Consider the following 11,485-nt stretch of genomic DNA (forward strand, 5'->3'; position numbering starts at 1 on the left):
AGAGTGAATGAGGTGTTAGAAGAATTTACAGAGGTGCAGGAAGAAATAGTCTGCATCACGAAGGATGAACGGAAACTAAATTTGGTTACGAGAATAAATCCAATGTAGAAATAATTTGTAGACAGAATTGAGCCTCAAAACATTATTTAAAATAATAACTGAAATAAGTAATTTAAATCCAAACCTAAATGTACTGATCAAATGCTAAATCTCAAACATGAAAAAATATTTAAAATTAATAATGAAAGAAATGAAATAAAATAAGTATATTGAGCCATGTCGTTAAAAGCAATAAAATCGAAAATATCAATAATGATAGACACATATAAAATTGAATAAAATAGATAAGTGTAAGTCTTTTTAAAATTAAACAAAATAGAACGCGAGAGATTAAACCTGAGTTAAATAATAGTTATTGTAACCTATAAGTACAAAAAATTTATCTTAATTAAAGACATTGAACTACAAAAATCGTTTTAAAATGTTAAAAAATGTAAAATATAATTTAACCAACTATTAAAGGATAAACAGAGGCGGCGGCGCCGTTTTGAACCGAAGTTTGCTTGCGAGGTGCGAACCCTGTTCCCCCACTCTCCGTAGCCCTTCTTCTACCTTCAACGCCGTGGAAGACGAAAAGACAGTGTCACTCCGCCATGTTCCGCAGAATCCTCTCCCACCATCGCGCACTCTCGGCATGCACGCGCTCTCTCGCCACTCGCCACGCCCCCAGTGTCCCTTCCCCCTCCTTCCCAATCACAGGATCAAGGTCCATTGCTTCCAAAACATCCCAATCCAACGAACACGGGGAATCTAGCAATAAGGTCAGAGAGTCAATGAATGCGTCATTTACTGCTTCCAAACCTAATTTCGATCTGTTTGATTTGTAGGCCAAAAAGGATATAGCCAGTGTTGAGGATCCCTTTAATGCCCCAACGTATAACATTCCGGAGAAGCCTGTCACCTTCGTGGAGGGAGCGTCCTACAGTGTTGTCATTCTTGCGGGGCTTGGAATCGCAGCTGCGGCCGGATATGCTGTTTTCAAGGAGCTTATTTTTCAACCTAAAGAGTAATCACCTTCTTCTTCCTTCTTTCTTCAATGAAAATGTTGCATATTATCTAATATAATATTCAAACATGTGTTTATTTAATTGCTGGGACCTGGTGGCAGGTACAAGATCTATAGCAAGGCTCTCAAAAGAATTCAAGATGACGGCCAGGTCAGTCACGTTTTTCTCACATTTCCACTTTCATGAGCTTGCAAAAAAAAAAAAAAAAAATCTAAAATAAAGCATTTCCATTTGCTGAAGAACTTGGTGTTCGAAAGCTTCAGGCTAAAATTAGACACGCATTTGAACAATGTTGTATTTACTGCAAAGGATGAATTGTAATTAAAATTTGTGCATGCCAAACCAAACCTCTGCATCAAACAATTGTAAGTTAATGTTGGTACTCACAATCAGTAGCTGGTTCTATACTGGTTGGCGTTTTAAGTTCACTTGTGCTTGCTGGATTTGTTTTTGTACCAGGTACGTGTGAGGATTGGATCTCCAATTACTGGTTATGGTCAGGAGAGTAGAAATCGAGCTGCTCGCCAAAGAATCCCTCACAGGGTATGGACCGATGAAGAAGGTGTTGAGCATGTAGAGGTAAACATATGAGTATTTACTCAATTTTTGTTGTTGATGTATTCGCATTTCGTTTTATGGGAACTATTTTGATAAACCCATGGGATGTAAAAGAAAAACTTAAAAGAAAGGTTGGGAAGGGAGGAAACAAAAATGAAGAAGAAAGGAGAAAAGAGGCAAGGTATGGAGGAGGATTTCATTCGATATATTGCTGTATTTTACCCCTGTGTCAGGTAACCCCCTTAATAATTGATTACAATAGGTTAGTTCGCTATTTGTCTGTTAGTTATATTATTGAGGTATCTGGGGCTGGGATAATTAGAGAAATAAGGCATGTTGTCTATAAATAAGAAACGGAGTTGAGAGGAGAGGTATCTTATGAAGTTGGAAAGACTGGGATTCTTAGAATGGGGGAGATGTCAGGGTCTCTTGAATTCTGGTTCTGGTATCAGAGAATTGTATTAGATTATAAAAGACATTTCTCTCTCTTTCCATATATTTTATTCTCTGTCCTTATCAGGTTCTATCAATCTGCCCTTTCAAATTCTTAAAATTTTGTCTATGGTGGGAGATGATTATTGTTTACTAGCTGTGTCATTTATATTGATAATATGATTCACACTCAAATATGTTATTTTGGCTTACAGGTTAATTTTTACATCAGGGGCCCCCATGGACATGGAAAGGTATTCTCTGAGATGTTCAAAGGTCCAGCTGACAATGAATGGAAGTTTACTTACTTGATTGTTGAGATTAGAGCACCTTCTACAGCACAGCTAATTCTGGAGTCATACATTCCATCTTACAGTGCAACCAAGTAGGCCAGACGAGACAAGGTTTTGTTCAGTACCTTTTTCTGGTTATTCTCTGTAGTCACTAGATTGTCATTTGTGTTTCTGTTTGATATTGAGGTCCTACTTTTCACAACTCTAAATTATACGTGATAACCCTGTGCATTATACATCCAAAGTTCCCAGATAAAGAAAATGGAGAGCCGGAGCTTCAAAATGTTATAAACTTCGTTGTTTTCTATTCTGCACATTCCATTAACTTGTTAACCTGTTGCAGATGTTAGACATGCAATATGTGTGTGTCTGTGTTTCTGTGTTACCTTGAACGCAGTCCTTTTCCTTCACTAATGTCCCCTTATCTCACTTAAGCTCTTGATTACATTGACTTGTTTGTGAATATCAGGCTATATGCACTTTGCAATACTTTTTCTTTTGTTCTTCTGACTGCATATATACTCCAAATTACTAGAAGGAAAAATTCCTGTTACCTGTTGCTATTTTAATGCTTTAGTATGCAATTCATATGCAAATGAAAACTTAAGAATCATAAGAAATCTGATTTCTGATTGTATGCTAGAAGGGAAAATTATCCTTTCACCTGTTGGTATTACAGTCCAGTTTGTGTGCATTCATATTTCCGTGCATTCCATAAAACTTGAAGAATCATAAGAATTCTGACATACTAAATGCAGGTATTTATTATTTGGTCCATTACTGGAGGCAGCATTTTTCAGCTATTAGCATTGACCACCTTAGCCAGTCTATGTTTCATAAGAGGACCGAATGAAAGTTGAAAGAAGGAAAAAAAAAATTAAAGAAAGTCAAATAATGTGAGAAACTGAATCCCGAAGTCTCAGGTTCAGTATTTTTGTTTTTCCATTTAGAACCTGCAGATTTGAGGAAAAGTTTTGGGCCAGGATCTTAGTAACGGTGACCATAGCAATTACTTTGTCCTTGACAGTTGAGAATTCCGCCAATCAATTTGTTGTTATTGTTGACAATTCCCACATGACAATTCCCACATTGAGTTTCTTGTTGTATTGTACAATGCAACATTTTTAAGGACGAATATATAAAGGGAGTGTAACCAAAAATGAAAATTGATATGGGTCATATATGATTGTTAGCGTGGAGACAGCAAGGATGTTTACACTGATTTCAATTACTTTGATTCATTAACAAGACTCAGGATGTGCTATAAAACTAATCCGAAAATAATGAAATCTGCTAGCATGCATCATCACTTGCTGTGATAATATATTTGTTTGTGGACGTTGATCTTGGAGATAATTGGGTGAACATTATGCGGAACTAACATGAACTGTAACTTAGAAATAATAGAACCTTACAAGTTAAAGGTTTGAGTGTAATATAACGCACAGACGGAGAAATAAATGGACAAGTTATTCTAAAATAACTATGTCTTCATCTCTATCTTTCAATATGTCATCGTTATAGATTAGTAAAAATGAAAAGTAAGGATTATATATGGTAATAATAATGATGATTTTTTTAAAGTTTTGCTTCTCGTTTGATAGAGAGGTAAGTGAGCGAGGGAGGTAGTTAATTTATTTGTTTTTAAAAGAAATAGTAGAATTCGGCGAAATAATATTTTTTGTTTGTTTGTTTTATTTTATTTTTATAAAATCAATCAAATAATATAATTTTATAAATTTTTTTTCTACTTTTCAGTTCTTTCTATTATATGAAATAATTAAACATTTCTTTCTATTATATTAAATAATTAGACATTCAATTATTAATTAACTCCTCAACTTATTTCATTTTTTTTTATCTTTTGTCTCAAAACCAAGATAATAGGCTAATTTCATATGTCAGCAACATAGGAGTTTCTTATCTTTGATGTCATTAACAAAAAATTACATTCCAGGAAATCGAGAGTCATTTGATCTAAGTGGTTTAAATGTGATAGCGTTTCAATATTTTATTATTTAAGTTAATAAATTTATAAATAGAAAAAAAATAATTTTTAATTTTATTTTATAAAAAATATTGTTTTCTTTAAAATTATTTTTTATTTTTTTAATTTTTTTTTTGAGTCAACCGTTCATCATTTTCAAGGTCTAAGTTTGTCCTAGAAATCTATCAAAGAAGAAGAGATCATTTAGCGAACATTACTTCATTTGGAGCAAGTTTTTTTTTCTTTGTTGAGATGATGTTTTGTTGAGTTGTTTACACGCTTACGCTTAGGAATATGTGTTTGTATGAGAAGTTTGATGGTTAAAGATGAATATCTCCTAGTATGAGGTTACAATGATATCATTAGTTTGATGATTAGGGTTTTCTACAAGCATATTTGAGCTTTTTGAGGTCAAATGGGACTTGGTGGACTTCGACTTGTAGTAATTGAATTTTCAAAGTAAGAGAAGCTAGTATGTATGATCTTTGTTGATATATTTGATATAAAGTTCGTTTGTTGTGAAAGTTCCAGTGGAATAATGTTGTGTTTCAAGTTTGAGCTTGAATTCTTTGGTCGAGGATGCGTTTGAGGTCCCTCTGCTGTATGTGAAGTTTTTGTTGCACGTGCATATAAGTATAGTGTTTCTTAGATGCTTGTTTAGTCTAAAGTTCGTCTGTTGCATGTGAGTCTGGGTCATTTGTTGCATGTGAGTTTGACGTTCTTCAGCTGCATGTTAATTCTAAAACTCTTCAACTGATTGTTAAATCTAGATTTTATTGTTTAGCTTGATGTAGTAATGTTTTCTTTATTAGCCTATGGTCTTCATCTTTGTTATTATAAAAAGTAAAGTAGATTCATTACTATGCCCAAAAAGAAGAATTTTAGGAAGTGAGATAGAAAGGTATTTTAAAGTTTAAGGAGAATAACCATATTTTTATAAGTGTTTATGTGTTGGTAAAAGGAAGTCTCCCTTTGAGTCACTCGAGTGAGTGCTTTATCCGATATCCTTATTGAGCAAAAGTAGATTTGTTAAAGCGAAAGTTTCATCTAAGTCGATAAGTGAGAGTATCATTTGAGTCACTATAGTAAGTATTTTATCTAATATCTTCACTCGCCAAAGGCGAACATGATTATCTAATATTAAATGAATTATCTAGATCGTTGTATTATGGTGTTTTTTCTTTACTACTAGCTTACTCTTATAATGTTGTCTATGTGGTGATATTGTTAGAAAATTATGTAAATTAATTTTATAATGTGACTCATACGAAATAAATGTTGGGCTTTGGGTCTGAATATGCTTTAATAAAATAAAAGGCACATTGGTTAATTTGAGAAGTTATATATATTATATTACCTAATGAAAACCTAATCTGATGGAGATTGGGAAAGAAAAAAAATAGGGTCTTTGCAAAGAAGGTTTCTCACTATTGACCATCAATAAAGAGTGTGACGAGAACATAATTGCTAAGAGGTAGACTAGGAAAAGGAGATTAAAGAAATTGCTCACATAGAAACTCTCCCGGATCAAGTAAGTGCCTATCTCTATTATAATGAATGTATGAAATGTGAGAATCATAGTTTGTAAGATCCTTATGATGATGTGCATTATTGTTTATTATTATACGCTTTTGATTTTACATGTGGTATCAGAACATGGTTGCTCAAATTTGTGATTCTCCATATGAATGATGTTTTTCCCAATTTTATGAACCCTAATTTTAAAATTATGAATACTGTAAAGAAAATAATATCATTTGAAGATAATTTTGACGGTTTAATTTATTCCTTTATTCCTGCTACATTATGAATTGATTTCAAATTAAAATAATGAAAAATCTCAAGTCTTTTACTACATTCTAAATCATGAATTCTTGTTTTATTTTAAATAAGATGAAAAGATTATGATAAATAAAAGTAAGGACATAAATATATATTTGTATATATTTTTTTATAAATGATATTATTTTTGGAATTATTTATATGATAGATTTGTAATCACCAATGTGATCAAATCTTTATATTTTATTTAATTCCAAATTACTGATGAATTTTATTTCAATTAATGATATTATTTATGGAATTATTTGTATGATAAAATTGTTGTACCGCCCTGGTGGTCGGGTGCGATGACGTGGCACCCTGCTACAGTGTAGGCGTGTTGACAAGGCGCCAGGTTGGCAGATGGGAAGGGAGTCGGGAGGCGCGTGTGGTCGCCGATTGTTAAGATGGCGTGTTCCGAGTTCCAGCTTACCAGAATAGGCGATCGCCAGGTTAAAGATGAAGTCGCCAGATGTAGACTCAGGCGACCAGGCAATCGGAGATCGCCAGGATAAGCACATCGCCGAAAGACGAAGGAGAAGCAGATTATGAAGGCGGCCGGCGAGACCACAGGGAAGGTGTATGAAGGCCCTAACTCGCCCGTTTCAGTAGAGATCGCACTCCTAAGTTAGCCATGCACTGGGCCGTACCATGCATAGGTAACTTAGCCGAAATAAGAGTAGAAGCAGCGCCAAGTCAGGGATCCTCCAGATGATGGCACGTGTACGGTAGGATACGAGCCACGTGTTCAAGTCTGTAACTGCCAGGAGAGAGAAAATCACCAGGTATATAAGAGTTCTTAACAGATTTCCTAAGGTACGCGCGTTCAGTTCATACACTTTACGCTTGCGAGTGACAGAGCTGTTTGTGAGAGAGAGTTTGCACGGTTCCAGTTCTTAGTATTTGGTGATACCGTCACTGACTTGAGCGTCGGAGTGCGATCGGCCGCAGCGGCGCCGTGTCGTTTCTTTGCAGGTTCTTGAGATAGATCCAGAGGAGGAACGGAAGTGAGAAGCGGCGCGCACGTCTGTACGGTAGGATACGAGCCACGTGTTCAAGTCTGTAACTGCCAGGAGAGAGAAAATCACCAGGTATATAAGAGTTCTTAACAGATTTCCTAAGGTACGCGCGTTAAGTTCATACACTTTACGCTTGCGAGTGACAGAGCTGTTTGTGAGAGAGAGTTTGCACGGTTCCAGTTCTTAGTATTTGGTGATACCGTCACTGACTTGAGCGTCGGAGTGCGATCGGCCGCAGCGGCGCCGTGTCGTTTCTTTGCAGGTTCTTGAGATAGATCCAGAGGAGGAACGGAAGTGAGAAGCGGCGCGCACGTCGATCCTTTGACGAGGCATTCTCCAGCGCTCCGGTTAACAGGCAGGATCATCAGGCGCCCACCGTGGTGCCGTGTAAAACGTGCTCCCATCCACAGCGTGAGTTCGTGGAAGTTTTCGAGGTTTTCTGCGCGGTTGTGTGCTGGTGCAACCGTCGTTTGCAGTTTCTTTGAGTTTCGTTCGGTGAGTTTGTGTTTTGTGCCGTTTGTTTGTCTTTCAATCGGTGGGGTGAGGTTTTTGTTGCTTGCGCGCAATCTGTCTGGTGGAAGTTCGAAGTTCTTTGGTGGTTTTCTGCGAAGGTTTGCGGTGTTCTTGGGTTCTTGTACGGTTTCTTGAATCTTCTCCGATCGATCGCTGTTATTTGCTGTATTTCTGGGGTTCGCTGAAGTTAATGAGAAAGATGAGAAGCAATCGTTCTAGTCCCGTGGCTCCCGTCGCGGCTGAAGGCGACGCCGCCATGACCATGGCGCAGATGGCAGAGATGATGCGCTCGTTGCAGGCGACTGTAGAAGCCTCGCGCGTCGAGCAGGCAAGGATACATGAAGACCTGGTCGCCTCTCGCGCCAGGAACGAGGAGCTCAGCAAGGTAGCTGAGGAGCTGCGTCGAGCTCTGCAGGAGCAGCAGGGTCGTTCTTCAGCTGAAGAGGTGGCACCGTCGACGCCACCTCGTGTTTTCCCGATGCCTTTCATTCAGGCGATTACCGACACGCCAATTCCCACGAGCGTGGTTCCGGTTAAGGCTGTTTTTACTGGCGTGGAGGACCCAGAGGCTCATCTGACCACGTTCCACACGCAGATGATGCTGTCGGGAGGGTCGGACGCCGTCTACTGTAAGATGTTCGTGAGCACGCTCCAGGGAACGGCGATGGAGTGGTTTGTGAGCCTGCCTAATGGCCACATAACTAATTTTCAACAATTCTCGAAAATCTTTGTCGAGCAGTATATTGTAAACAAGGCACCGCCCAGGGTGTCCTATGATCTGTTTGATATAAGGCAGTACCACGGGGAGTCCCTCAGAGACTACCTCAATCGCTTCGGAGCGCAGATGGTCAGATCGCCGGCCAAGGATGAAGAAATGCTGGTCTATGCCTTCAAGAAGGGCGTGCAGCCAGCGCCATTCTGCGAGGCCTTGATCAGGGCTCATCCAGCGACGTTTGCTGAAGTCAGGCGACTTGCGGTGGCCCACATCGCCGATGAGAGCGAAGTCGCCGAGAATAGAGGCAGCGTGGCTCCCGTCCGGCCACGCGCCCAGACTAGGATCCAGCCACAGAGGGTGCTGGAAACGGCAGCGGCGGCCAGGAAAGATCAAAGGACTCGCTATCCTTACGATAGGAGAAATAAGGGAAGAAGCCAAGCGCGCCAACCGCCAGCACGCCAACAACCAGCACGCCGAGAGTACAATCGCCCGCCTAAGCACAAATTCGTCATGGGACTAGCGGACCTGATCGCTATCCCTAACATATCTGCTAGGTTGAAGGCGCCCGAGAAGGTGGGCGACAAGGTGCTGGGGTCAAAGCCGGACGTTTGGTGCGAGTTTCACCAGTGCTTTGGCCACAACCTGGACTCGTGTTTGTCTTTAGGATACCAGCTCGACGATCTGGTTAAGAGCGGGTTCCTAAACGACTATCTGCTGGACAGAAGGACCGGAGGAGCGTCGAGTTCCCAGCCGGCAGGTGGAGAAGCCCAGCAACACGAGATGCCTATCCATGGGGAGATCCACACCATTGCAGGGGGTTTCTCAGGTGGTGGATGCACCGCATCGCAGAGGAAAAAGTACGCGCGATCGGTGATGTCAGTGGACATGTTTGAAGATCACTCGCCGGAAGTGGACATTACGTTCACCAAGCAGGATCTTCGGGACGTTGTGCCTCATGACAACGATCCCATTGTTATTTCATTGATCACGGCGGGAAGGAAGGTTCATAGAGTTCTGGTGGACCAAGGAAGCTCGGCAGACGTAATGTTCTGGCCGACTTTCACGCAGCTGGAATTGCCCCTTGACCAGCTAAGACCCTATGGAGGGTGCTTGTATGGGTTCGCTGGCGACCAGGTGGAGGTCAGGGGGTACATTGAGCTGAGAACCACGTTTACCGATGAGGCTGGGTCGAGGACGGAGAAAATCAAGTACCTCATCGTAAACGCCCCTTCAGCATATAACATCCTGTTGGGAAGGCCCACTCTTAACAGGATAGGCGCAATTCCATCGACTCGGCACATGAAGGTGAAGCTGCCGTCCATGGAAGGGGTGGTGATCACGATAAAGTCTGATAAGAAAGAAGCGAAAAAGTGCTATGAAAATAGCCTGAAAAATAAAAGATCAGTGAGCTATGTAACGACCACCCCGCCTCCCGGTGTGAAGCCCAGACCGCCGGTAATAGAGGAGGCCGCCGGAAGGGATGTAGAGATGATAGATGCTGAACTGGGGGAGAGGGATGCTGGCCTGGAGGAGGAAGAGGCGCGGAATCGCCCTGAGGAAGCAAGGGAACTGGGGATCGCCAAGGCGGTGATCGCCAGAGAATCCAGGCCCAAACCTGTTGAGCAGTGGCTCGAAAAGGAGATCGGAGGGAAAATCTTCAAGCTAGGAAGATCTCTGGAAGTCGATCTCCAAGACCAGATCGCCAAGGTGATTGAGCGGCATCTGGACGCGTTTGCTTGGTCCGCTTCGGACATGCCCGGGATCGATCCTGACTTTTTGTGCCATCATCTGGCGATGAACAACATGGTGAGACCGGTGCGACAAAGAAGAAGGAAATTTAATGAAGAGAGGAGGCAGGCAATCAAGGACGAGACCCAGAAACTCCTCGCTGCAGGCCACATCAGGGAAGTTCAGTACCCTGAGTGGTTGGCAAATGTCGTGCTGGTAAAGAAGAGTAACGGGAAATGGCGCATGTGCGTCGATTTCACCGATCTGAACAAAGCTTGCCCAAAGGATTCGTATCCTTTGCCAAGCATTGACGCCCTGGTCGATAGTGCTGCAGGGTGCAAGCTGCTGAGTTTCCTGGACGCCTTCTCGGGCTATAATCAAATCAAGATGCATCCTATGGATGAAGAAAAAACAGCCTTCATGACGGAGAGGTCGTGCTACAGCTATAAGGTGATGCCGTTCGGGCTGAAGAACGCGGGGGCCATGTACCAGAGGTTGATGGATCGAGTACTTGCACCGATGCTGGGAAGGAACGTGCAAGCCTACGTCGATGACATGGTCGTGACCTCGCAGGAGAAGAGCAAGCACGTAGCAGACTTGGAAGAATTGTTCACGACGATCGCCAAATTTAAGTTGAAGCTCAACCCGGAGAAATGCATTTTTGGCGTGGAGGCTGGAAAATTTTTGGGTTTTCTCTTGACTGAAAGAGGAATAGAGGCCAACCCGGACAAGTGTGCCGCCATCTTGGCGATGAGAAGCCCGGCTACAGTGAAAGAAGTCCAGCAGCTGACAGGTCGGATGGCAGCCCTATCTCGCTTCGTGTCAGCAAGCGGAGAAAAGGGACATCCCTATTTCCAGTGTCTGCGGCGCAATAACAAGTTCGTTTGGACGAAAGAGTGCGAGGAAGCTTTCGTCAAGCTGAAGGAATATCTGGCGAGCCCGCCGGTTCTGTGCAAACCACTGGCGGGAATCCCTCTCAGGTTGTATTTCGCTGTGACTGAGAGGGCGGTAAGTGCGGTGCTCGCCCAGGATCAGGATCAGGCTCAGAAGCCTATTTATTTCGTGAGTAAAGTGTTGCAGGGCCCGGAAACGAGATATCAGGCCCTGGAGAAGGCTGCGTTGGCTGTGGTGTTTTCGGCGAGGAGGTTGCGCCACTACTTCCACAGTTTCACAATACTGGTGATGACTGACCTGCCCATCCAGAAGGTCTTGAAGAAACCTGACGTTGCAGGAAGAATGGTGAAGTGGGCAGTGGAATTGTCAGAGTTTGACATTAAATATGAGCCTCGAGGCCGGATCAAGGGGCAAATCTTTGCAGATTTTGTAGTCGAGCTCTCATCCGAGGCAACGCG

General features: G+C 41.8%; 1 protein-coding gene across 1 annotated transcript; it reads left to right on the forward strand.

Annotated features, from left to right (window-relative positions):
• The first annotated feature begins 453 nt into the window (after positions 1-453).
• On the forward strand, positions 454-3,510 carry LOC137816948 (probable mitochondrial import inner membrane translocase subunit TIM21). The gene is made up of 6 exons (XM_068620135.1): positions 454-821; positions 888-1,066; positions 1,169-1,217; positions 1,527-1,646; positions 2,273-2,461; positions 3,109-3,510. Exons 1-5 carry the CDS (start codon positions 654-656, stop codon positions 2,444-2,446), a joined length of 690 nt encoding a protein of 229 aa, XP_068476236.1. The 5' UTR covers positions 454-653; the 3' UTR covers positions 2,447-2,461; positions 3,109-3,510.
• The last annotated feature ends 7,975 nt before the right edge of the window (positions 3,511-11,485 follow it).

This window comes from Phaseolus vulgaris, unplaced genomic scaffold, assembly GCF_000499845.2.
Source record: "Phaseolus vulgaris cultivar G19833 unplaced genomic scaffold, P. vulgaris v2.0 scaffold_14, whole genome shotgun sequence".
NCBI lineage: Eukaryota > Viridiplantae > Streptophyta > Magnoliopsida > Fabales > Fabaceae > Phaseolus > Phaseolus vulgaris.